The 27,875-nt window shown below is 44.6% G+C and overlaps 2 protein-coding genes across 5 annotated transcripts in view; one reads left to right on the top strand and one right to left on the bottom strand.

Annotated features, from left to right (window-relative positions):
* Positions 1 to 27,875, bottom strand: part of SYT7 (synaptotagmin 7) — a 529,323-nt gene that overhangs the window by 144,300 nt on the left and 357,148 nt on the right. For 3 of the 4 annotated variants that reach the window (XM_089655043.1, XM_089655044.1, XM_089655045.1), the window contains one exon: positions 20,642 to 21,010. The exons of the other annotated variant lie outside the window; for it this stretch is intronic. In XM_089655043.1, the coding sequence (XP_089511169.1) occupies positions 20,642 to 21,010 (369 nt within the window). The remainder of the gene's footprint in view (positions 1 to 20,641; positions 21,011 to 27,875) is intronic. 4 annotated transcript variants of the gene reach the window in all.
* On the top strand, positions 479 to 4,057 carry LOC149444058 (uncharacterized). Its single transcript, XM_089654952.1, has 2 exons — positions 479 to 1,295; positions 2,988 to 4,057. The coding sequence occupies exons 1-2, from the start codon at positions 479 to 481 to the stop codon at positions 3,980 to 3,982; spliced, it is 1,812 nt and encodes a 603-aa protein (XP_089511078.1). The 3' UTR covers positions 3,983 to 4,057.

Here is a 27,875-nt window from a genome sequence, read left to right as displayed (position 1 = left end):
ATCAGTATGTATGAGCAATTCTGGGACCAGCTCCTTGTTCAGTGTTGAATACTAATTTTAACATACAAGGTTTGCTTTCTTGGACCAAACCTCTCCATTGTGATACATTTTGTGTGTAGTATTATAGAGTTATGTGCTCACGCAGGCACTGACTTTGGATTGGACAGCAGAGGCAAAGTAATGCCCGTAGCGTAAATGACAGGAGAAAAGTAGCGCAGGGCAGGCATGACTAGGCCTAGAGTGGGTAAGGAAGGCTAGAAAGGGTTAAGTCAGTGAAAGGGGTTTGAAAATGTATAGGTGGGAGCTGGTTGGTAGAGGGAGAACGTGGGTGGTCTCCTTGGCACCTTTGGGTGGGGTGGTCTGGGTGGGGGGCGGTCATTCGGAAGCTGGACGTTGGTGAGTGAGCTTCAGTGAGCTCCCCTCACACCCTACCCACGCCAGCATCATTAGGGCCTTTTCCCTGGGACAGTGGGCTGTTATGGATGGTCTGGTGGCCCAGCTGCGTGAGGCGGCAGCCTCACGTGGAATAGACTGGTTGCAGAGCCGGGTCTCTGCCTTTTTGCAGGACCCAGACTTGTCCCTTGACCCGGGCTTATCGCAGGGCCCGGGCTTACTGCCGGAGGAAGAGGGGCGGGAGCGCCCTCGTGCTCGGAGGTCTCGGCCTCCGGAGCGCTTCAGCCCGGACTCCCCACCCCCCAGAGCTCAGCGCCGCATCAGGAGCCCCACACGGGACCCTCCGGCCCCGCAGGCAAGGCACTCTCTGGCCTCTGCTCGCGGGGGAGCCGGGAGGAATCCTCAGCTTCGGCGGAGCTCGGTGGGCGGGGTTTCGCACGGAGGAAGCCCCTCCCCCCCGCCCGCACGGCAACGGAGACGGGATGGTAACGGCTCCTCCACTGGCAAGGTGCATGCCAGGGAGGGAGCCCAACGTGGGAGACGGAGCGCTGCAGCTGCCGGGCTGTCCCCTGCTGCAGTCGGCGGGCCTCCTGTACGGCATGGAGCGGCGGCTCTGAAGAGGATCCAGCAGAAGGGCGGCTCTGGGCAGAGTGCTGAGGAGATCGTGACAGGACGGAGACCAGGGACATCGAGGGGCGTGGATGGTGCCGGGAGGCGGAGTCGGCTGCGGCACGGCCCGGAGGGACCCGTGGCTCCTGGGACGGGGAGGCCATGCAGCCGTCAAGAGGAGGTCAACAGATCGGAGGGCGAGCTGTCTGAACCCGATGCGGGGGTGACAGCTGGCCGCTCTGCAGCGATGGAGTCGGGAAGCGCGGCTGATGGGACATCTCCTGGGCAGCCTGGTGAGTTCCCTATTTTATTCACTTCTGCGCTTCGGGACCTGTTGGGGGGGGGCGGGGGCGCGGCCTCGGCGGAGAGGGCCGCGACAGGTTTAGGGGGGGGTCTCGGCGATTTGATGTTCGGCCTGAGGGATTTGTTGCGGCGTTTTGAGCAGGGTGAGGGTAGGGCCCCTGGGCCTGCTTCGGCGTGGCTTCCGCCGCCGGGTGTCAGGGTCCTAGAGCAGGAGGGAGGGGACAGGTGGAGCTCGGGGGTTTCTCCCCCTCCTGGTTCTGCGCCAGGGGTGGTTACAGTTGGCGGGGTTTTCGGAGGGTTTTCATATTCCGTGTAGTTTGACTTCGATCCCCCCTTTAGCTCGCAACTTACGGTCGGCGGTGCAGCATGCTGAGGTGGTTTCGGCGAAGTTGAGTAAGGAAGTGGGGCTGGGACGTATGGGCGGGCCGTTTTCTTGCGCTCCGTTTTCAGATCTGGTGGTTTCACCCTTGGGGGTGGTGCCCAAGAAGGAGCCGAATTCGTTCAGGTTGATTCATCACCTGTCTTTCCCCAAAGGGGGGTCGGTTAATGACGACATCGATCCGCAGTCCTGTTCGGTGTCTTACACATCGTTTGATGCGGCAGTTTTCTGGGTTCGTCGTTATGGGCGCGGTTCGCTTATGGCGAAGTCAGATATTGAGTCCGCATTTCGCTTGTTGCCGGTACATCCGGATAGTTTTCGTTTTCTGGGGTGCCATTGGCAGGGCTCGTTTTACGTTGACAAATGCCTTCCCATGGGGTGTTCGATTTCTTGCGCTTTGTTTGAGCGGTTCAGTTCGTTCTTGGAGTGGGTGGTGCGGGATGTCTCCGGGATAAATTCGGTCATCCATTATTTGGATGATTTTCTTTGCGTGGGTCCGCCCGCTTCCAGGGTTTGCGCGGTTTTGTTGGCTACATTGCAACACGTTGCTGACCGTTTCGGGATTCCATTGGCTTTGGACAAGACTGAGGGCCCGGCTTCAGTGATGACTTTTCTGGACATCGTTTTGGATTCGGATGCCATGGAGTGCCGGCTGCCAGGGGACAAATTGTTAGCCCTACAAGGGGAAATTCGTGGGGTGCTGGGCAAGCGGAAAATTCAGCTACAAGCCTTGCAGTCGTTGCTGGGTAAGCTGAACTTCGCTTGTCGTATCCTGCTGATGGGGCGAGTATTTTGCCGACGGCTGGCGGCAGCGACGGCGGGTATTATTTCCCCTTTGCATTTCATTAGTTTAACTAGGGAACATCGGGAAGACTTGAGGATTTGGCATACCTTTTTGGATGACTTTAACGGACGGGCGCTGTGGATGTCGGGACCAGTCAGTAATTTTGACTTAGAATTGTTCACGGATGCGGCGGCTTCCGGGGGATATGGGGCCTTTTTTAAGGGGCGGTGGAGTGCGGCTCCGTGGCCTTCTTCTTGGGCTGCGGCGGGTTTCCTTAGTAACCTGGTGCTGTTGGAACTTTTTCCGGTGGTATTGGCGGTTGAGGTTTGGGGTGAACATTTTAGGAATCAGAAGGTTTGTTTTCATTGCGACAACTTGGGGGTGGTCCAGGTCATCAACCGGGTCTCGGCTTCCTCGCAACCAGTGGTTGGCTTGCTTCGCCATTTAGTGTTGCGTTGCCTGCAGCTGAACGTTTTTCTCCATGCTGTGCATCTCCCTGGGGTTGATAACATCTTGGCTGACGCTTTGTCTCGTTTTCAGTGGGACAAATTCCGAGAGTTGGCGCCGGCGGCGGAGCAACACGGGGTTCCTTGTCCCGACTGGCTGTGGGAGATTGCCTTGGGGTCGTTGCAGGTTGGATCCGGAGGTCGGTGAGTGAGGCGACATGGTCGGCATACTCGAAGGTCTGGCGAGAGTGGCGGGATTTGTTACAACAGATCGAGATAGATCCGTGGGGCCCGGAGGTAGGGGTGGCGGTTTTGTATTATTTGGCAAGGAACTTGGAACGGGGGGTGTCGGCTGCTGCGGTGGATAGGCGGTTGGCTGGCTTGGCCTTCCTCTTTAAGCTTCAAGGGTGTTGGGACTTCACGAAGGAATTTTGGGTGCGACAGGCTCTTCGGGGTTACCGTAGGGCTTGTCGCAGTAAGGATTCTCGTCGTCCGGTGTCCTTCGAGTTGTTAGGATCGTTGTTTGAGCATCTGCGCTGTGTTTGCTTTTCAGACTTTGAGGTGTGTTTATTTCGGGCGGCCTTTGCAGTGGCTTTCTTTGGGGCATTGCGTGTTGGGGAGCTTGTCAGTCCGTCCAAATCCGTTCTTGGGGGTTTGTTGGGGGATGATGTCAGGGTCTCTGGTGATTGGGTGGAGGTGTTCGTCCGTCGGTCCAAGACGGACCAATTGGGTCGTGGTGCGCGGGTAAAGTTTTTTGCCCTTCCTACATCCTTAGTGTGCCCGGTGCGGGCGGTTCGTGATTTTTTGTCCCGTCGTCCGGTGGGGAGTGGCTCTTTTTTCATGCATGAGGATGGGTCCCCGTTGACTCGTTTTCAATTTGTGTCGGTTTTTCGACGCTGTTTGAAGGTTGTGGGTTTGGATGCATCTTTGTATGCTTCTCACTCATTTCGGATTGGGGCGGCTACTGAGGCTGCCCGGTGGGGTTTGTCAGATGCGGCGGTGAAACGTATTGGTAGATGGGATTCCCAGAGGTTTCGCTTGTACATTCGTCCGCATCTGTTGGGTTGATTAAGGTTGGATCCCGGGTTGGTGTCCCTGGGTTGGGGGGAGTTTGTTCTGTCTCTGTGCCGTTTTTTTTTTTTTTTTGTTCTGGTGGTAGTTCTTGCTCTTTTATTTCAGATGGAGCGGTGCGCCTGGTGTGGATCCTGGGTCACTCCTACGTTTTTTGGGGGGCCAGGCGGGCGGATGTGAGGCCTAATGGGCGACAGTTGGGATTGCCTAGACAGGAGGCTTGCGTGCGATGGATTGGTGTGCCAGGGATGTTGTGGGGTCGTGTGGTGACTGAAGTTCGGCGTTTTTCTAGTCTGGATAGGCTACCGGATGTTCTGGTGTTGCATGCGGGGGGTAATGATCTGGGAGTTCGGTCCATGCGGGAGTTGGTGAGGGACGTAAAGATGGACTTTCTGCTATTGCAGAGGGATTATCCGGACATGGTGTTGGTATGGTCGGATATGGTGGCCCGCGCCTCTTGGCGTTTGGCGCGGTCGGTGGAGCGGCTTAATAAAGCGCGGATAAAGGTCAACAAGGAGGTGGGACGCTTTTTTATTCGGAATGGGGGGTTGGTGGTCCGGCATTTGGAGTTGGAGGTGGATACCTGGTGGTATTTGCGGACTGATGGGGTACATCTTAACGCAATTGGGACGGATTTGTGGTCTCTGGGTTTACAGGATGGTGTGCAGAGAGCAGTCCGTTTGTGGTGGGGCACGCATGGGTAAGGGCTTACCCAGCGTGTTGTGGCGGTTTGTTGGTCTTTGGAGGCGGGTATTATCTGGAAGGTACAGAGAATGGTGTGGGACCCATCGGTGGTATGGTGTGCCCGGGGAACATTCCAGTTAACCAAGGTTTAACTGGAATGTGGTGGTGCTGCACTGCGGACGGTAAGGTTGTCTCCGAGCTGGGTGGTTGCGGCTGGAGGCCTGTTGGTATATGGGGTCCGCAGGTGCATTTCAGATAATTTTGTGGATGGGGCCTTCGAAGACCAACAACAAATTGGTATGTTTCTGTATAAGGAATTGGTTTGGTGTTTAAAATTGTGTGGTTAATAATAAAAGGCCATGTTGGCCATTTACTCCAAAACGGTGTCATGTTTTTATTTAAATAAGAGTTATAGGTAAGGGGATCTGGATGAACCGATCTCTGGTGCACTAGTCAAGTAATGCCCGTAGCGTAAATGACAGGAGAAAAGTAGCGCAGGGCAGGCATGACTAGGCCTAGAGTGGGTAAGGAAGGCTAGAAAGGGTTAAGTCAGTGCAAGGGGTTTGAAAATGTATAGGTGGGAGCTGGTTGGTAGAGGGAGAACGTGGGTGGTCTCCTTGGCACCTTTAGGTGGGGTGGTCTGGGTGGGGGGCGGTCATTCGGAAGCTGGACGTTGGTGAGTGAGCTTCCCTCCCACCCTCCCTATTTGGTGAGTTTTGGTTTCTTCTATGAGGAATGGGGGTTCTGCGGTTCATGGGCGGTTTGTTGGTCTTTGGAGGCGGGTATTATCTGGAAGGTACAGAGAATGGTGTGGGACCCATCGGTGGTATGGTGTGCCCGGGGAACATTCCAGTTAACCAAGGTTTAACTGGAATGTGGTGGTGCTGCACTGCGGACGGTAAGGTTGTCTCCGAGCTGGGTGGTTGCGGCTGGAGGCCTGTTGGTATATGGGGTCCGCAGGTGCATTTCGGATAATTTTGTGGATGGGGCCTTCGAAGACCAACAACAAATTGGTATGTTTCTGTATAAGGAATTGGTTTGGTGTTTAATATTGTGTGGTTAATAATAAAAGGCCATGTTGGCCATTTACTCCAAAACGGTGTCATGTTTTTATTTAAATAAGAGTTATAGGTAAGGGGATCTGGATGAACCGATCTTTGGTGCACTAGTCATGTGTTAGCTCATAGAATAAACTAAGAGCACTCTAGAATTCTGACAGATCAATGGGTATGTTTCAGTACTTGCTGCATTTTTAAGGGGAATAAACATGGAGAAATGAGCATGCATTGTATAGATATACTGAATCTTTCTTTTTTTTTTGGCCAGACATACATGTTAATTTTAATAATGATGTCAAAACCACACTGTATCAGCGCTCAATGAGTTTTTTGTTCAAGACAACAAGTGCAACCCACCAGTCTTCCATCCTCTAATGCACTTCACTATATTAAAGAGGAATTTCCATCCTCTGTAATTTCATCCCACCTTAAGTGCATGTGTTTAAAAATCCAGCACATGTGCAGATGCGCTAAAGGGCTCTTCTGCATATATGCACAGGTACCTGAGATCTGGAAATTCATACCTGTCACCTTTGCACATGCCTGGGAAACCCCCTCTGTATGTGCACAGATATGCTGCAGGTCTCCGGTGGGCCCCAAAGCCCACTGCTGTTAGTGCCTGGGGAGCGTATTGACATTTTTGCCTTGGCGAGAAAGAAGAAAGTGCTGTGCTGCAGAAATAAAAGTGTTATAAACACATATAAAAAAATGAAATGTTTAATCTAGTTTTGGAAGGGGGGAGCCAGGTGCAAATTAGTTGCAGTATTGAATGAAGGTCTGCTTTGAGGACATAATAGATTGTAGTACAAGCTTTCTAGGCACGCTGGCCTCTTCTTTAGATCGCTTAAAAGCTTGATGATATCACCCTAATACAAACTTACTTTTTTTGATTGTTAACAACACTCTGTTGCTAACAAATTAAGGACTACATTGACTAGATTGTAAAGATCATGCCCTTGATAGGGTAAAACATATCAGAAAAGAGAAGACTCACAGGGTTGCACGTGTTTCCTTAGGCTCGATTTACACTTGTACGACATGTCATGCGACTTTGATGTGCATGACAAGTTGCAGCCCATTATTTTCAATGGCACCCGTTCAAATCTGTGTGATTTAAAGTTGCAGTGACTTTGAATAGGTGCCTGCACTACTTTGGTGTGACTTTTGATGCGACTTTGGTCCAGGGAATGTTAAGTCAGATCAAAGTCGCATCAAAATCAGCCTCCAAAGTCACATTGGAGACCCATTAATGTAAATGAAGTTGGCGTTCAGACCCATGCACGTGGGTGCTCAGGATCCATGCAGCACGAAGAGCAGTTTCTTTATTTCTAGTACCAGTGCTGAGCTACATAGGTGCAGGCAGCCAATATAAAGTGAATTGCTATGCATGGGCTATATGGACTCACCTGCACAGCCAAGTTTAAAAAGGTACACAGAGACTGGTGCATAGACCCGACCGCACAGACTCCATCCATGCAGCCATGTCCGCATACCTGTCCCTGTGAGCCCTATGACAAAAAAACTCACTGAGTACATACACAAGAAGAGAAGGACTTGGATGAGGACATATCAGCCTGTGACATCATTAATAACCCAGCTCAGATGCTAAGATAGATTACTCTGCAGCTGCCTGGGCCAGGGATGTCACTATTAAAGCTGGAAAAAAAATCAGGGAAATTTTTTTACTGGAACAGTGCATTAAAATTATGGACTGTCCCCAGAAAATGGGGACATCTGGTCACCCTTGAGTAGATGAACCCTTTAGGGTGTTGGCACCTGCAGCTGGGGTGCAGAACCAAACAGAGCCTGGTCCTTTCATGTAATATCAATTATTCTATCAAATTGTGTTAATGTTTCAAAAGCATTGTTTCTAGATATAGCTTACATATGTACATGTGGCAGCCATCTTCTTATTATATATTTAGACTGTGCTTATCTAACTGTAGATTGTACACCCCTTGAGGGTTAGGGACTGATGTGAATGTACAATATATATATATATATGTAAAGCTCTGCGTAAATTGATGGCGCTATATAAGTACCTGAAATAAATAATAAATAACTGTAAAGCTAGCAGACAGGGACTGTCACCCTAACATGCTCCTAGTAGCCAGAGAGGATGTGATCTTTAGTCCATGCTACACTGTTCAGGAGCATAGTTTTTAATCATGTCAGTAAAGATGGTTTTTTTATACTCAGAATAATAATGTGATTTTGTAATGCTTGCTGACTCCGCCCTAATGATTCATGCAAACCGTGAAGTCCACTTTAATATACTGTGTCTTGGAGTCTCTGAGTGTACCAGTACCATAAATAGGTCGGCACACAGGGCAATGCATAGAAATAATAGCTAGTAGCAGGGCAAGCATTGTCCAGAACTTGGAAGCCACGTTGCTAGATGAAAGTAAGACAAGTCAGGTCAGTTACCATCACATTGTTCCAACTGCAGCTAGCACTATGATTACATATGACTTATGATCCATGCTGCTGTATTTGCTAATCAAGGACATACCACTCTCTCCTGGCAACATCTCTCCTGTGGATAAGGGGGCATCTGGTTGTTTTATTTTAAGCTATTCACACAGGAGGCTGAAGCCTGATTTCTCTTATTTATGCATGTGCACAGGAGATGGGACTTGGAAAGTGTCTCTGTGGCTCGTCCTGGGCTTAAGGCCTGCTGCTCTGTTTCCATGAATATGTATCGTCTATGACAATTATGCTACGTGGCACTTTAACCCTTCCATTTCTATAATGCATTATGAAATATGCTGCAGGAATACTAGCCAAGTAGTGAGGGAATTAGATTTATTCTCTTAGGAAAAAATTCACCGCTGTCCATTATAACAACACACTTTATATCTGACCATTTCTAAACCAACTGCAAAGCACAGTATTCCCGCTACTTCCACAGCGTTTGTAAATAGTTTCCTTACTTTTACCTTATTTACTATTTACTGTCAAATGCTTGTGTAGCACCCTCCTAGATAGGTGCTAGGTTTAGATAGATAAGATTTAGTGTGTGTTTGATTGGTAAATTTATTTGTCATACTATAGACAGTGTGGTTGTAATTGTTGTTAGGTAAAAGCATAACTTGCACACTGTAAAGAGTGCTGATATGTTCTGCATGCCAGGTCTGCTCAGTATGTTCAGCTGCTGCCAGCCTGATAGATCCCTCTGCATCCAGAAAACTTGAGATGTTTCCGGATGATAGGTGTGGAAAGATGGCAGCATGAATATTGATACAGCCCTGGCCTATCCCAGAGAGAGAGGCTCTGAAGACATGCTGGGTAACTGTATATATTCAGTGAGCACACTGAGTTCTGGGTCTTCCCTGTATAGGATTGCTCCAGCCTGGAGGGGGCATGCTGCCCTCCCAGGCAATGCTGCTAAATCTACTACCGTACGCCTCAGGTGGGCGACCTGAGGGCCTGAATGCCGAGACCCGCCCTCTGCTAAGAGCTGACTGAGAGGCCATCTACTGAAGATCTGGTCTGGTATCACGGAGGACGGCAACCATCTGCTTTTAGGCCTTATGAGTACAGACACCCTAAAGGAACTTGCAGACTGTGTGCTACTTAACTCCCTCTGGTGCTAGGGAGTCATCTACGGGTCTAGCTAAAGGGAACACTGGCTGGTGTTCCACAGAGCTTTGTCCACTTAATCTCTTACCTAAAAACAACTCTAGTTGCTACTACTACTGCTGCCTTAAAGCTTAGTCTACTGTTTGTTTCAAGCAAGGATTTTGTCATAGCGTATCCAAAAGAATATCTAAAGTCCTCAAGTGTACATAGTTATTGTTTTTGGAGTATCCCACCCAATTTCTTCAAAATCCAAGTTCACCAAAAATAAAAACAACAAAAATAACACCCCTAGACTGGTCATTGAAGAAAAGTTTGCATAAGCCTATGTGCCTGGCTGTGGGGCAAAGCATTTGGGGAAGACCTGGACAGCATTTCTGATGCTCCTACAGGAGTAAAACTACACTTACAAAATGATAGGATTGATTTACGGAATGGGTCAATGTTTTTATTCAGTTTTCACAGAATTGTAATTACTCAAAAAATAGCATACTGGAAGTTTTAGTTTTTACTATTAACATAAAGCAAAAGTGATCCTATTGCCAAACTATAAGTACTATTAAAAGCTGTACCTGTAAAGAAGTACATACTTACTCCTGCCAACCTCTTGGATCCTACTCCATTAATGAGGAATCACTGGGTGAACGTTCTTTTGAAACCAACATTTTTGGAAGTATTAAATTCTTCACACTCACTGGATCCTCTTGCTGCCATCCACATCACTACTGTGTCCTGTAGTCACAGCAGTGTTAGCAGGGGGAAGAAATGAGCACTCTGGGGGAGCAGGTATCTGGCATTCCTGGAAATGCTGGTTTCAGAATAAATGTAAAGTGGTATTTAACCCAAATGCAAACATTATATTGCACCTTACCGATTCTTAGATGTGATTACTTAATTAGTTTACATTTTAGGCTTTCTTTTCTTTATTTTGACCTGGTGATCTGACTAGTACATCTGATTTTATTTCAACAGAACAAGCTTTCCTGCAGATGTAACAGTTGAGACAAACTATTTACCACTGACAGGGGTGATTGCTATGATCAGCTTTAATTATTTATCTAAAACCTTTATCATAAAAGGAAAAAAGTTTGCTGTAACTGTTTATAAAGTGTACTCTGGAGTTCAGCTTCAATTTGTTATTGTATTTAAATCTCCTAGTACATCTAACACTCCCCTCCACCCAAACTGACAATGCTATTGTCCAAAGGTTCCCCCTGTGCTCCTTCATCCAGAATGGGGGCATTGTATTATAGCAGGTGTGTTACTGGTCAGATCACCAGGTGAAAGCAGAGGGAAAAATAAGAAAAGAAAATTAATGCAGCCACCACATCTGTTGATTGGTAAGCTGCAATATATAACATTTTTGGTTTTGAGTTAAACATTGCCTTAACCCAGTGATTTGTCTTAAGTGCAGCAGACGTAGAGGTAAGTCTACTTTCTGTTTTCTGACTGAAGGAGTTGGCCTTCAATTATTCCCCACTATATGAAAAACTAAAAAATGTTTTGACTATATATACCCTTTAAAAATGCCCCCTTTAAAGCCCACCCCATTACTTAAACTCACCTACCACTTACGTTTGAGCCATTAAACATCACCAGTAAGAAATAGAAGTGATTTTTTTTCTGCTGAGTCCAAATCCTTGGCACGCCAATGCATGCAAAACAGGAGCTTACATTCGTGTAGCGTGCAGGCACCGATGCAAGGCATCCATAGTAAATCACTGCACAGTGTGCCAAGCATCCATTGGAAATTCACTGCACATGCATGTTTCTTACTAGATTCTAGTGTTGCTTGGCAACGCATTTGATCACCAGAGTCACAGTAGACATCTGGTGGCCACCAGGACATGTAGGTTACTTACATGAAAACAGAATCAAGGTAAGTAAAAGGAAACAAAAATACAGGAAAGTGAACAGGCAATTTTCTTGGTGTTAGCCTTTATATACTGTGTGCATTTTATAATGGTTACTGCTTTTTTACTTGATATAGGAGTCCAGCAAGTCCCAATACATTGCTGTATTTATGATGCTTTTGCTTCAGTAAAACCATTTCGATTGCAGCTGGAGTGTCTGCTTTTCTCATTGGATTTGCTGTATGGTGCCACTGTGAGCTGTTACATTGCTGTCCAAAGAGCGGTCCTCAAAGGTTTGCTGTGTGGGATGCTACCTGTGGATGTTCCTAAAGAAGGTCACAGTTACAGCTGTCATATCAATTACAACTCCATTATCCCTCTATCAAAAGTGCTGCCAGTTAGTGTAATTATTGAAACATGAAAGCATGAATTATCGCTGCATACAGACTGCCAGCCATGGAAAGAAAACTGACTATAAAAACAGCCTGAGGATCTTTTAACCATTTTTATTCCAGAGCTCGCCGCAGCATAACAACAAAATTGTAACCTCTATGGAGGATTAGTAGGAAGCTTCTTTGTTTTAGAGGTCTATAAAGTAGCAATCAGTTGTATGCTATCTCTCTTAAAGTGTCTTTAATTATTTTTTGCTGCCTCTTGCTGGTCTTTTAGGTGGAGTTAAAGCAATAATAAACCCAAAACGAAAAAAATTGAATACATTGCAGCTTACCAATCAATAAATGTGGTCACTGCATTCATTTTCCTTTTTTGGCCTTATTCACATTCTCTTTACATCTGGTGATCTGGCCAGTAACACACCTCCTGTATTAGTGTACCCCCAATCTGAATGAAGGAGCACAGGGGCACCGTTGGCAGCAACATTGTGAGTATGGCAGGAGGGGAGTGTTAGATATACAAGCAGAATTAAATACACTAACAAATTAAAGCCAAACTCTATGAAATACTTAATAAGCAGTTACAGCTAAAGTTTTTTTCTCTTTTGAGATAAAGGTTTTACATACATAAATAAAATTGATCATAGTAAGCACCTCTGTCAGTGTTGAATGGTTTGTCTCATCCCTGTAACTAATACATCTGCAAGTGAGCTTGTTCTTTTGAAAAACAACATATTTAATGGCCATTAGGTGAAAATAGAAGTAAGAAAGCCTGAAAAAGAAAACTAATGCAGCCATCACATCTAAGAATTGGTAAGCTGCAATATAATAAATGTTTGCTTTTGGGTTTAATACTGCTTTCACACCAGGAGGCAGATTTCCTGATCAGTAGATCACAGTGATTGGCTGTCACAGCAGACACGTGATTGGGAGCTTGTCCAACCCACTCCCAATTGTAAACAGTGACTACAGCTGTCAGCAAAATCTGTCAGTATGTTGGAAGTGTGCAGTGAGTGAACTCCCAGCACAGAATAACAGAGCCCTATGGAAACATATGTTAGACCCACCCGCCATACTGACGCACATATGTGTTACTCCCGTGGGAACATGTTAAAGCAAAAACTTTTTTTTAGTTTTTGATTCAGTAAGGAAGTGTAAAATCTGTCAGGTTTTTATTGATTTAAGTAATAGATGGATGGCACTGGAACCTCAGGTAGATACACTTGGGTCTTAATTTTGTTAATATCCCAATGGAGAATCCAGGCGATAGATGGACTGTTCCTGCAAACTGAGGAGTCAGTCCAGCGGCCTTGGATGGTAGAAATGGTGTTTGAGTGTGCAAATCTGCATTGCTTCAGTAGCTGATAAGTGCTTGTAACACAGTTTTAAACTTTCAATTTAGGTCTCTAATAGTTGATACTGTAGATATTATGAAGGGGACAATGCACGGTTCCTGAAACGCGTTAGTATCACACCTGCTATTTCTTTTGAATAAAACCTCTAAATTGGAGTCTAAATCGTGGTGTGGGGCTCTGATTTTCACACTCAAACACCAGGTTTTAATTGGTGTCTGTGTCCCAAGTTGGGGAGATTCACCCTCACTACTGGTCTTGGTGGCCATTATCTCTGGTACATAAAGTGATGGGACACAGAACAGCAGATACCTATCTACACATATACCTGTATGTGGCAGCACGCATGTTGGATTATTACAATGGTAATTTAATTGTCATCACAGGCTACCTATATTCACTGATAGCTTCTGTGTGCATAAAGGTCCACAGTGTGGAATGATGTTGTATGTTACATTGCCATACTGAGCATTGGATGCACAGCTCTAGAAACTTATGATCTAGCACTTGGCTTCATTCACTACTGACACATGCCCAGGCTGCTCTCTTTCGCTGACTCAAAATACTGAGCTATGAAAGACAGCAGACTACACATGCATGCATTGATAAGGAACAAAGCAGAATGTTCCTTTGCGAATTTGTGCATCCAGCACTTGGTACATCCTGCTATCTAGAGGATGGAGAGGAAAGAGCAATGAAATACGTGGCTTAAAAAGTAAGCATTCTTTTACTAAACAGAGCACTGCATATTAAAGAGGAGCTCCAGTCTCCTGTGTAAAAACTGTAGCTGGTGACTTAAACAGCCACTCATCTGTCCCATAATGCAGCGGTGTGCTCACCCCACCCATTTTCATCTCCTGTTATGCCGACATGTTTACTGTGGGGACAGCTGGGTACCCACTGCGCATGTGCGAGCCGCGCTGTGCATTGTGAATGGTCCTGCAGTCTTCTGGGACCAGTCACGTGTGATGGAAAACTTCAAAACCTATCAAAATCAGGTACCCGCTCCCAAAAGTGCCATTTGTTTACCAGGTTCCATATACTTTATTGTATTAAGGATGTTGTATTGTATAAAGATGTTTTTAGCAAAAATCATTAAGGTGGATTAACCCTTTAGGTAACTTAGTTTGCCCACGTGAGAGTAGGCTTTACTGGACAATTACTGCTGTTAGTTCTATTGGTTGCCAAGGACCAGCTGGTCATTGCAAAGTGGTCATCCATGATTTTGCAAATGTGTATGTTAACATGGACATCAATGGGTTAGTGCACCCAGAACAGAATGGATAAACAGAGCTGTGCTTGGAGGGACAGCAGATCACTATGATCCTAATTGTTTCTCTTCTGGCCAGAAAACTAATTGTTCTCTTTGATGCAGAAGTCTCTGTTAATTGATGAGATTAAAGTATAAAACACATGTTTTGTAGCTTTTTTCAGAACCATAAGTGCAAGCGGCTGGCCACGTCTCCTAATCTAGCAGACTGAAAACACAGATACTAATTTACAGTCTGGCACGTGGGAGATATATTGTTTTGAACAATAATAAGGATAGAAAGAAAAATGTGCTAAAAATGAGGCAAGGAGTGTACAGTTGTGAAAGAAAATATGCTGGTATTGTTATAGTCTATTTGATCTGTCACAAGGCTCCTAACAAAATAGAATAAAAAGCAACTTCAGGGTCTTAATTGAACAATTAATCCCACAATCAATAGTAGCTGTTTTACCACAAGTGCCCGCTTGCACAAGGGAGCAAAAGCAACGTCCAGTCGGAAGCTTTGGGCAAAATATCTTGCAGTAAAAAAAACGTTATTGATTTATTTCAGTTGTGTTTGCCTAGCAAGGCTTCATAACCTAGCCACACAGCTGTATGAGGACACTGTATGTTTCATATGATAAGACAACTGAGCTTCACATTTATTTTCATAGCAGTGTTCTCTACCAGTGGGAAAAGTGCTGAAATGCTGCTGGCAGTGTCTTGCTCATGAAAAAAAACCTGCAGGAAAATCTGTTTGCCACTGTGCTCATCATCCTATAAAGAGCAGAAAACCTCCACATCCAATCAGAAATTGTCTAACTTCTCTAAAAAAACAAATGGGAATTCTGATTGGTGAATTCTGGTTGAGAGTTACTACCCATTTAACACCTTATTTTCTTAAGATTGCATCGTATCAAAGAAGAACTCAAGGTTGAAGCTTGAAATTTAGATTTTTTTGTGCAGTATGAAAGTAATAAATGTACTTTCTTGTATCTGACACCTCTATTTCTATCTTGATGGGTGTAGCCAAGTGCTGCCAGCTGCATAGACTCCTGAACCTGCTTGTCCCCCTGGCACAGAGTGAAGAGAGAAGTCTATCAGTCAGGTTTGACTTTACTCCCACTGCCACTGGAGAACTGTACAGGCTGAGAAGGGCACAGGGCTATTTGGGCAGCAGCCGGCTCTCACCTCTGTGCTGTGAAGCTTCAGAGAGGGCTTGTGTAAAGTCCACTGCTCACCCCTGCTATCCCCTCCCTCTTCCAACAGCGGATCTGAGCCAATCAGAGGAAGGAGGACTAGCTGTGCAAACACCATGGAGTATAAGAATTGGAGTTCTTAAGTGGGTACCATATTTATCAATTGGGGCTAACAGGCCATGGACTTCAACTCCCACAAATCCCTCCACACATAGTTGGAGGGTTCCTCCGGCACTCAGCAATTTATATAGTAATGAACCAGGGTAGCGTGGGTAAAGTTTTTCTCAGTTTGACCGACAGGAGGAAAGCATGTTCAGAGAGGACAGCGAAGAGTATAGACCTATTGTTAGGGTCTGTGGTCTACATCCAAGGGACTAGAGCCAAGGAGAGGAGCCAAGTGGACTTTCTGCTGTGTCTGCCAAGCCAGTCTCAAAGACTGACCATTTGAGAGAGGGAGTCGCTGGATCTTCAAGACTGAGAAATTTCCCATTGTGTTAGGATCCAGGCTGAGAGACTGAGCACCTGGGACCTGATTGCTGGGACCTGTTGAACAACAAGCCATTCGGACCAAACTAGTCACCTGCTAGGAGTGGTGAGCTAAACTAAAAGTTTAAACTCCTGCTACACACTGCTAACACAGTAGAGACTGCTCCTACTTATCAGCCCACCTGCATTCTTGGTCAACATTTTTAACTGGACCGCACATGTTTACCACCTACAGAAGGACCCCACTGAAAGCCAGCCAACTGACTATTAGGCACCATGTACTTTCATCCACCTTCAGGGGTATCCCTTACACTAGAACTGTTCACATCTATCCACTACTGGAATTGTATACATAAGGTACACACAAGGTCTCGTTTAGTCTTTAGTTAGCACCATTCTAAAGACTCTAGTTGCACCCGGTATAGATCAATTTGCCGTTACTACTACCGTCTTTTGAGTGCCAGTTAGTGAGTCATTGACCGTTCATACATTTTAGTGGCCTTAAAGCTATGTAATTACAGTTGTGACCAAAATTATTCAACCCCCACTGAAATTGAGTGTTTTGGCCAGTTTGACATTGCTTTTGATCATTCAGTCATCTTGCTTACATTTACATTAAAGAGGCACTTGTAGGTCAGACAAATATAACATAACAGTTATAATGAAATAACCACAAATGTCTTTTCTGTGCTCACAGCATTATCAGTTTTATTCAACCCCCAAGTGACATTCAATCTTAGTACTTAGTACAGCATCCTTTTACAGTTATAACAGCTTTTAAACGTGAAGCATAGCTTGACACAAGTGTCTTGCAGCGATCTACGGGTATCTTCGCCCATTCTTCATGGGCAAAGGCCTCCAGTTCAGTCACATTCTTAGGCTTGCGCACTGCAACTGCTTTCTTTAAGTCCCACCAGAGGTTCTCAATCGGATTTAAGTCTGGTGACTGCGATGGCCACTCCAAAATGTTCCAGCCTTTCCTCTGCAACCATGCTCTAGTGGACTTGGAGGTATGCTTGGGATCATTGTCCTGTTGAAAGGTCCAACGTCTCCCAAGCCTCAGGTGTGTGACGGACTGCATCACGTTTCCATCCAATATCTCCTGGTACTGAAGAGAATTCATGGTACCTTGCACACGCTGAAGCTTCCCTGTACCTGCAGAAGCAAAACAGCCCCAAAGCATGATTGACCCTCCACCATGCTTCACAGTAGGCAAGGTGTTCTTTTCATCATAGGCCTTGTTCTTCCTCCTCCAAACATAGCGTTGATCCATGGGCCCAAACAGTTCTAATTTTGTTTCATCAGTCCACAGAACACTATCCCACAACTTTTGTGGTTTGTCCACATGGCTTTTGGCATACTGCAGTCGACTCTTCTTATTCTTTGGAGACAGCAAGGGGGTACGCCTGGGAGTTCTGGCACGGAGGCCTTCATTACGCAGTGTGCGTCTTATTGTCTGGGCTGAAACTTCTGTACCCACATCTGACAAATCTTTTCTCAGTTCCTCAGCAGTCACACGGGGACTTCTCTCCACTCTACGCTTCAGGTAGCGCACAGCAGTCGAAGTCAGCATCTTCTTTCTGCCACGACCAGGTAGCGTTTCAACAGTGCCCTTTGCCTTGAATTTGCGAATGATGCTTCCTAAGGTGTCTCTTGGTATGTTTAACATCTTTGCAATCTTCTTATAGCCATTGCCCTTCCTGTGAAGAGAAATCACCTCTTCTCTTGTCTTCCTGGACCATTCTCTTGCCTTCACCATGTTTGTAACCACACCAGTAAATGTCTAGAAGGAGCTGAGTATCACAGTCATTTTAAAGCTGCCTAATTGGTGCTTATTATGCTTGATTGCTGCTCGGTGACATCCACAGGTGTTTTCAATACCTGATGGAAAGCACCTGTATGAACCTCTGTTCTTCAGAGTGGTAGTCTTTAAGGGGTTGAATAATTGTGGCAATGAAGAAACCACATAAGAACCATTTACTACTGTATTACATAAACAATTGATGTCATTTTAGTTGCATTTGGGTAGTTACAACGTCCTTGTAGGATTTGATTCTGAATACAATTCCAAATGTACACTATAGTCCCTAAACCCCTTTACAGCATTGGGGGTTGAATAATTTTGGTCACAACTGTATCTGTTCATCGTTTATGCCTTGTGTGACTGCATTTGCCATAATACATTTATTGATTTGTGACCTTATTCCTATGCACTATTTTAGAGTGGTAGCTTATCAACTCTTAAATCACAAAGTTATAAACGGTTTTTAGTCTACAATTAAGTGTGTCAGTGGGGATTGGGCAGTTAAGAGAGTCATGGCAGAACAGAGGACCCACCATCACCAGCGGCTTCTGTGGGGGGGGGGGGGGACTACATAGGTTACCTTTTGCTTTGTGTTTTTTGCATTATGCAGAGTGAGTGTCTTCATGCATTATGCAATGTCATTGTCTTGGGAAGAATGGAAACTATTGGATCAACATGAGTATTTTCTCAAGTCAGTTTTGTCTTCCTACATATTTCGCCCAGTACATCCTCTAGCAACAAGTGCGATCCGTTAAGAACTGCTAAGCTTTCCAGAAACCACTTCAACAAGTACTAAAGCCAGATGTTTACTTATTCATTGTGCCACAGCTAATGAAGGTCCTTGGCTTTCTGGGTATAACATTCCAATTAATCTATTATGCTTTGATTCTGATTTTGTGTAGGAATTTGGCCCACTGTCACTGTGCAACCCCCTCTCTAACAACTATAGTAGGAGATGTTCAGAAACGTAGAGTATATGTTTTGCAGTTTTGAAGGCTCAGCTGACCTGTATTGATTGTAACTGAAAAGTTGTTATGGCCAAAGTCTCATTCACACTCCTACCCACCTCAGTGGGTTCCTTATGTCCATCCCCTCTGTTCCTATGCTAATATCCCATGTTTAGTACACATTCAAAGTCTTCAAAAGGCTATGGACCCCCTCAAAGCAATGAATTTAAATTAGAGTGGGAATATTCTTCTACTTTTTCTGTTCATAAAATCACTATCTGTGCAGTATACCACATGCAGTGAAGTTAACACTACTAGTGGTCCATGGTCCATATTTATCATTATATATATATATATATATATATATATATATATATATATATACACACAGTGCAATGTGTTCATACCCCTTGACATTTTTCAAATTTTGTCAGTTTACCACCAAACAAGTGAATGTATTTTATTGGAATTTTATGTGATAGACCAACACAACATTGCACATAATTGTGAAGTGGAAGGAAAATGATAAATTGTTTTCAAAATGTTTTACAAATAAATATCTGAAAAGTGTGGTGTGCATTTCTATTCAGTCCCCTTTACTCTGATACCCCTAACTAAAATCTACTGGAACCAATTGCTTTCAGAAGTCACCTAATTAGTAAATAGAGTCCACCTGTGTGTAAATTAATTTCAGTATAAATACAATTGTTCTGTGAAGCCCTCAGAGGTTTGGTAGAGAACATTAGTGAACAAACAGCATTGTGAAGGCCTAGAAACACACCAGACAGGTCAGGGATAAAGTTGTGGAGAAGTTTAAAGCAGGGTTAGGTTATAAATAAAAATATCTCATGGACCACTATTCAATCCATTATCCGAAAATGGAAAGAGTATGGCACAACTGCAAACCTACCAAGACATGGCCATCCACCTAAACTGAGAGCATTAATCAGAGCAGCAGCCAAGAGGGCCATGGTAACTCTGGAGGAACTGCAGAGATCAGCTCAGGTGGGAGAATCTGTCCACAGGACAACTATTAGTCATGCACTCCACAAATCTGGCCTTTGTCGAAGAGTGGCAAGAAGAATGCTATTATTGAAAGCAAGCCATAAGGAATCCCGTTTGCAGTTTGCGGGAAGCCATGTGGGGGACACAGCAAACTTGTGGAAGAAGGTGCTCTGGTCAGATGAGACCAAAATTGAACTTTTTGGCCAAAAAGCAAAACGCAATGCGTGCAGAAAACTAACACTGCACATCATCCTGAACACACCATCTTCTCCGTGAAACATGGTGGTGGCAGCATCATGTTGTGGGGATGCTTTTCTTCAGTAGGGACATGGAAGCTGGTCAGAGTTGATGGGAAGATGGATGGAGCCAAATACAGGGCAATCTTAATAGAAAACCTGTTAGAGTCTGCAAAAGACTTGAGACTGAGGCGGTGGTTTCCCTTCCAGAAGGACAACAACCCTAAACATATAGCTAGAGCTACAATGGAATGGTTTAGATCAAAGAATATTCATGTGTTAGAATGGCCCAGTCAAAGTCCAGACCTAAATCCAATTGAGAATCTGTGGCAAGTCTTGAAAGTTGTTGTTCACAGATTCTCTCCATCCAATCTGACAGAACTTGAGCTATTTTGCAAAGAAGAATGGGTAAACATTTCACTCTCTAGATGTGCAAAGCTGGTAGAGACATCCCCAAAAGACTTGAATCTGTAATTGAACAAGTATTGACTCAGGGGGGCTGAATACAAATGCACACCACACTTTTCAGATATTTATTTGTAAAAAATTTTGAAAACCATTTATCATTTTCCTTCCACTTCACAATTATGTGCCACTTTGTGTTGATCTATCACATAAAATCCCAATGAAACACATTTACGTTTTTGGTTGTAACATGACAAAATGTGGAAAATTTCAAGGGGTATGAATACTTTTTCAAGGCACTGTATATATACTTACAGTGTATATATCATATAGGAATATAGAAGGAGAACTAAGAAAGCGATAACATGAAACAAAGAACAGTGAAAGATGGAAAGATAGAAACTTACAAGAAAGATTTCATGTCCAGACCACGATTGCGAATCTGACCAACCACATGGTCCCAGCTGCCAGGGTTGGTCCGGTTCCTGACGCCAGCTGGTTTATGCTTGGATCCAGCTGAAGATGTGCCAGTGCGTTGTGAGCGGGGATTGCTGGTATTACTGCTGCTGGATGATGGAGGTTGTTGCTGCAGCTGTAGCTGCCCCAGACTCTGGCTGGTGGTTGGCTGGCAGTGATTGTGCTTTTGGTGAAGGCTGAGAGGTTGCTGGAGGCTCTGTTGGCGAAGCAGTGTGCGAGGACGCTGACACTTTAGGTCTCCTGCAGAGATGGGTATATGGTCGAGGGTAGTAGCTGCTGTCAAAGTAGGGTCCACAAAGCTTTGGCAAAGGTGAAAAGAGGAGAGAAAAGGAATAGTGAAGGGTAGACATTGTAGTCCAGAAAACAGACAAAAATACATAGAAGACAGATATATACAATGCAAGCATCTTTTAGTGAATAATCAAAAAGAGAGCGCTAACAGTGCTACTTTTTAGTATATCACAACAACCACTGAAAATGATCATCCCTGACTGGGTCGGTTCTAGCATTCTCTAACAGAAATCACTAACATCAAATTCAATTTCATTCTTGGTAGTTGCTGAAAATCTAAATCACAAAAGATATACAAAGCTATTGAGTAAATGACCCTGTTAGTGCCCAATCAAAATCAAATATCTGTTATGCATGGATGTGGGCCTTGAACAAAGGATATGACTGATAAAGCCTAGGGGTAAATAAAAGTTCAGTGGTTCCAAAAGAAGCCAGGTTCAAAATATCATCCCTAGGGTTAGGAAGCATCTTACTGTCCACTATGGACAAGGCCTTTCTTTTTCTGTAGGCCGTGTCAGCTGTTAGTGTTGTCCTGTCTATCTCAAGAACGCCTTCACATTTTTAGTGCCCAGGATCCACGTGTTGGATTCCCCCTTACCTCCTGGCCTAATTGCTGCAAATCAGTGGGGCAGCTCAGCAGGGTAAAGCAATACCTGCACAGTATAATGCGGACTGCATGCTGTTAGCTTATAATTTTCCATGGCTGACTGTTAATCAAATGCAGCGCACAGGTCTTGTTGAATTTTGTGAGCACTGCTTCACCCTGTAGGAGGGGAGAAAGCTATCACAAAGACTGCTGTTCCCCACCACCTAAAATGTTCCTAGTCAGCTGAAACACACAAAGCAGAGAGGATAGAAAGAAGAAGGGGGAGCAGGATAATGTTTCCTAATTGAAAATCAAACAGCATAGAAAGTTAACCTAATATTTATGTTACTGCTTTTTTATGTTACTATTACTATTTATGTAAACACAGTAAAAAAGTGTTACCAAATCCAGGAACCTGCATTTACGGTACTATATCTGGTCTCCCACAGTACACAGAACATGGAAGTGCAATTATTTTAGTAAATATAAACTGCTAAATACCTTTTCTCATCAGCAATTAGAGCAGTCTTGTGACTTCTATCAGTGTTCAGCAGAGCACTGGTTAAAGCTTGTAGGAGGAGTTTTCATTCCGCTCTAGGAGGATGCAGCACCCCTGACCTCTGTCTGGACAGCGCTGATTGGCCCTGTGCTGATCACATGCACTCTCCCAAAAAAAAAAAAACCTCTCTAGCAATACACACCAAACTGAGCATGTGCTGTGTGACTCCACACAATATGTCTTACCAGGAGATAAGAGGGGGGAGCTGGAACAAGGGGCAGAGCAGAGAAGTCAGGATCAAACAGTCTTTTTACACAATGCAGAGGATTAACCCCCTAGGTTCCACAGTGAGTATAACAAGCATGCTTTACTGCATATACAGACTGATTTTACTGTTGTGGGTTTAGTATCACTTTAAGCGGTAAAAATCTTGTTGCATGTGTTCTCCCACAGGTTGGCACACTGTGTGACCACCAATGTAACCACATACAAATTCCTCATGTTTTAGATAACTAAAATACACTTAATTATTATTAGTTTTTGGTAAATAAGTATTTACATTGCCACAATGATTTTTTTAAATTACCGTATATACTCGAGTATAAGCCGAGTTTTTCAACACATTTTTTGTGCTGAAAAACGGCCCCCTCGGCTTATACTCGAGTCAACGTCTGCAGGGGGCTGCTGTCTCTTACCTGGCTCCGGTCCCACGACGATCCGGTCCAGGAAGCGCGGCTGCTCCTTCATTCGGTTCGTCCACTGGATGTTCGCGCGGCTGCTCGGCTCCGCCTTCTCACCGGTGATTGGCCGCCAGAACTGTAGCTCAGGAAAGGCACACAGGCGGCCAATTACCGGCAAGGAGGCGGAGCTGAGCGGCCCCGCGAAAATCGAGTGAAGGAGATGCAGGTAAGTGTGCCGTGCTTAGGTGCTGCTGCAACCACATATGCTGGCTGCAGCAGCACCATACTGGAACAGGGGTCAGCAAGTGTCAGTGGGAGGAATAGTGCCCCATCATTGGTGTCACTGATACCAATGATGGGGCATTATTCCTCCCACTGACACCAACGATGGGGCACTTTCCCCCCCCCCCACTGACACCAACGATTGGGCACTATTCCTCCCCCCCCACTGACACCAATGATGGGGCACTATTCCACCCCCCACTGACACCAATCATGGAGCACTATTCCACCCCCTACTGACACCAATCATGGGATACTATTCCTCCCCCCCACTGACACCAACGATGGGGCACTTTTCCTCCCCCCCACTGACACCAACGATGGGGCACTATTCCTCCACCCCCCCACTGACACCAATGATGGGATACTATTCCTCCCACTGACACCAATGTTGGGACACTATTCCTCCCACTGACACCAATGATGGGACACTATTCCTCTTACTGACACCAAAGATGGGGCACTATTCCTCTGACACCAATAATGGGGTGCTATTCCCCCCACTGATACCAATGATGGGGCACTATTCCTCCCACTGATACCAATGATGGGGCACTATTCCTCCCACTGATACCAATGATGGGGCACTATTCCTCCCACTGATACCAATGATGGGGCACTATTCCTCCCACTGACACCAATGATGGGGCACTATTCCTCCCACTGATACCAATGATGGGGCACTATTCCTCCCACTGACACCAATGATGGGGCACTATTCCTCCCACTGACACCAATGATGGGGCACTATTCCTCCCACTGACACCAATGATGAGGCGTGATTCTTCCCACTGGTGTTCCCACCCTCGGCTTATACTCAAGTCAATAGTTTTTCCCAGTTTTTTGTGGTAAAATTAGGTACCTCTGCTTATATTCGGGTTGGCTTATACTCGAGTATATAAGGTACCAGAAGTACCCCAAGATAATAAAAAATTGAAAGTCTCCACTTGACATCTGCCAACTGAACTCAAAAAGTTAAGATGTGCAGTATGACAGATTATAGAAATGTAAATTGTGACTAAACAGTACCCTCAAAAATTTAACTTCTGTCTTGAAAGCCTAATAAAAAAATGGCAGTGCAGTTGATGGTGTGTGAGTGTGTCTAGGCTCACAACCTAATCTGCAGTGTAAGATCTAGGCACTGCCACCTTACTCTAATGAGATTTAGTAATGATTTGGGGATGTCAATACTGTCCTGCTCATTGTTCTTGCTGGAGGCTCTGACATGAAACAAAGTCTGGCATCTACCAAGATGGCTCCCTACACATAGAGACACAGTGCGGGACAATGCATGATAAGTCAGTAATGGGCAAAGATCAGCCACAGAGAGACCACAGGCAATGCTGGAGTCCCTCTTTGAGAACCTGCAGTTCTAGTTTAATCAACATTTCTCTAAGCCTAAGTTATCTACAAATGTCTGACAGTCATTCTAGAAAATGAGTAAAAGCTGAATCGTTATTTTAAGCCATTGATGGATCGAATCTTGGCCGGTTCAGCAGGGAACAGTCAACATTTGATCCATCTATGGGCAGGCTGGTTGTACTGAAGTTGATTCAATGATTGACTTCAGTACAACCAGCCTGTTGGATTTTTTTGCATGCGATTACTGCCAGCAGCTATAGTTGCCAGCAGTAATCATTGTGTTTTACCAGGAGGAAAGGCTCTCCACTGGCAGAACACAATGGAAGAGATTCCCCCATCAACATTGACTGTGTTGAAGGGAGAACCAAGGTATTTTCTTTCCTGCAACCAAAATTGCATAATCTATGGCTTGCTTCTAGCGCAATGCAAAAACTGAACTATGACCTAGACTCATTATCAACACAAAAGGAAATGTTTTAACATCTTGTACACTTTTGATTAAAGGAGAAGTATGGCCAAAGCTCTTTAGGCCATACTTCTCCTGTAATTCACAGGAGTACACTTAGTTCTGCACAGGGCTTTTTTTTAGCGGGAATGTCGGGGGACACAATTTTGGCACTTCCATCACTTAATGTATGTAATGGCAAGGAGCGCTAGGATGTTCTGGAAGGTCTATTGATGCGGGCTGCCGTGGGATCTATTGTCACTAAAGGGGATCTATTTTTGGATGGTGGTCTGTTGTTGCTGGGGTAGTTTATTGTTGCTGGAGGGGGATCTATTATTGCTGGAAAGGATCTACTTTTGAGGGAGGGATTTAGTGTTGCTGGCTGCTGGAGAGTCTTTTGATGCTGGCTGCTGTTGGATCTGTTGTTGCTGCTGGGGGTCTATTGATGCTGAGGTGGTATTTTGTTGCCGGAGTCCGCTGTTGCCTGAGGAATCTATTGTTGTTGGGAAGGGGTCTATTGCTGCTTGCTGCAGGGGATCTATTGTACTGTTTTTTTTTTTGTTGTCATTAACAAATTCCATACAAATGACTTAGCACTACAAAATATTTGGCTGTGTATTCTCTGTAAGGAACAGTACTGGGAGGTGGGTAGGAACCAAGGGACTGAGCTCGTAGGTTTGTAGGGAGCGGAGACAAGAAGTGATTCACAAGGGGAGAGTTCCTGCACCTATTTTCTGAGAAACAAAGCCCTGGTTTTGTACTCCTGTGACCCAGATTCAGCGGACAAAGGGCTAAACCAAGTCCAGGCTCTGCAGGGATTGGTCCAGGTTCCTGGCTTGCAGATGACTCTAGTCATTCAACGCACCGCCTAGAGCCTAAACCAGCTGCTCCTGGCCTCTCCCCAGCCTGGCTCTCCAGTAAGCGTTGAGGGTGCAGAGCACAGAATGGTGACTGACAGTCACTGCCCTGTGCTCAAAGCTGACCCAATTACTGACTAATCAGCAATCTTTGATCATTTAGCTGTCGATGGACTGCTGCAGCTCAGATCGATGCTGCAGCCATCTAGGTGAGTAAGTATGTTTATTTTGGTACGACGCCAAACAGGGGGCTGGAATAGTTGGCTGTGGACTACAGGGGGCGCTGATAAAATGAATGGCCATGGAATTGGAGGGTGGTCTGTGGAGTGTAAGAAGCTCTGTTATAAAGGATTGCTGTGGAATTGTCGTGCTCTGCTGGAGCAAATGGCATGTACCCATAGATTGCCTACAGCTGCCACTGCCATACATGAATCTGGTTTCCAAATAGTATTTATTACCTTTTTGGATAGCTGGGGTAACCTTATAATTAGCTTTGCTGTAAGTGAAGTATTTCTGTAGTATAGTTGGTACTTCTATCCTCAATGAGCAAGAGCCGCACAAACAGAGGCACTTTCATAGTAGAGTTTAGCTTTCAGATAGATTTGCAAATGTATGCAAATTTTAAGTATACTTTTATTATGAATTGGAAGAAGGCTTTAAGCTTCTTCCCTTTTGCTAACTAGTAAAAATAAATGCTTGGAGACTTGTCAGCTTTGTGTACAGCCACAAAGCAAAGTGGTGAGGGGTTGTATGGGCTAAAGACAACACTTCAAAGAAAAAACTAATGCTTACAGATCTGTTTTTCACTCATTATTGGTCATTTTTGCCCTGGGTATACAGCTATCCTGAGACAAGTACTGAGTCTATAGCTTGCATCCATCAATAATGTTTTGTAACACAATAATAGATTGAAGTGGAGATAGCAAAAGGATGTTGCAGTCTATGTACAGAAGTGAGCTAACCTCACTAAGGACAGCAGCAATCTATGCTAGGATCAAATGTTATGCATCCTGTTTATTCTGGAGTAAATGCATAGAAAATTATTTTCTATTTCTGCCCCAGTTCCTATATACTCCTTATTCTCTACTGACATTAGGTTAAATTAAAAATTCAAATTTAAATGTGTGTATTCAGACTGTAATTACCTATTTAGGGAGAAAATTCTAAAAGAAAACGCACCAACCAATAATTTCTCAGTTCTAACGGAAACATAAAATGAAAACAAACGCAATCTGTTCCTATAATTCTGTAAAATGATGAAAGCATTCGTGCCATTGGCTAATTAACCCTCCTGTTTGGCAACCAAAAGGTTAAACATGCATTCTCACCATGCACTTTGCAGTTTAAGGCACGTGTGCCACACTGGCAGGTGGTGAGTGGGATGTCAGTGAAGGCTTTTTATAGCATTTCTGTAGACTCATCTCACACCAAAACTCTTGGCCTAAACAAATATATTACAACTTAAAGAGCATGTAAAGTCATTATTTTAAAATAAAGAGTCTACCAGCCTAGCGGTTAGCAGTGAGTTCACCAGTTTAGCAATAAAGAATATTTTACAAAGTACATTTACACCTCAAAAGAGGATCCTCCAATTTGGAGATGCATGTTTGGAAATGGGCAAGGATTAAATTAAGACAAGTCTTGACTAAGGAAGCAAGTTTACTATTTGACTGAACACTAGTTATAGTTAGAGTAAGTAAACTATCATTCATGTATTACATTTTTCCACCATACCGTCACCCTACACTGATAAGGTAAGACTACCTTACATATAATTGTTGCTATTTCAAATAATAACAGAAGTAAATTTCAGTGGGGTATGCTAGCTTGGGAAGATAGCGTATGTTCAGTAAGAACCCATACATCCTACCATTGTTGTTATTGTTGCACAAAACGAATAAGGAATCTACCATTTTAATATTTCATGGTAATTCATTTTTTTTAATGTAAAGAGCTTTTGTTAAATTATGATTCAAATAATTATCACTTACTCATGACTAAAAGTGGGACTCCAACCACAATATTGTTCCACAACTATAGTGAGCTAAGCAAAATATTCAACATAGCAGGCTTGATGCTTTAAGCTGTGGTATACATTATATAAAGCAGTCAGTATGTAACAAAAAAAAAAACATTTCTTACAAAGTGCCAATAACAAACTG

This window comes from Staurois parvus, unplaced genomic scaffold, assembly GCF_062004578.1.
Source record: "Staurois parvus isolate SC_StPar_1 unplaced genomic scaffold, SC_StPar_1.0 ptg000818l, whole genome shotgun sequence".
NCBI classification, from domain to species: Eukaryota; Metazoa; Chordata; class Amphibia; order Anura; family Ranidae; genus Staurois; species Staurois parvus.
The sequence above is the reverse complement of the archived record's forward strand: the minus strand, read 5'-3'. Positions and strand labels throughout refer to the sequence as shown.

What these genes read in the sequence shown, in the direction of transcription:
- LOC149444058 (XM_089654952.1), top strand. Translation starts at nt 479, where the DNA reads ATGGATGGTCTGGTGGCCCAGCTGCGTGAGGCGGCAGCCTCACGTGGA. An exon ending in GACATCTCCTGGGCAGCCTG is followed by an intron (nt 1,296 to 2,987) that starts GTGAGTTCCCTA and finishes AACATCTTGGCT; the next exon opens with GACGCTTTGTCTCGTTTTCA.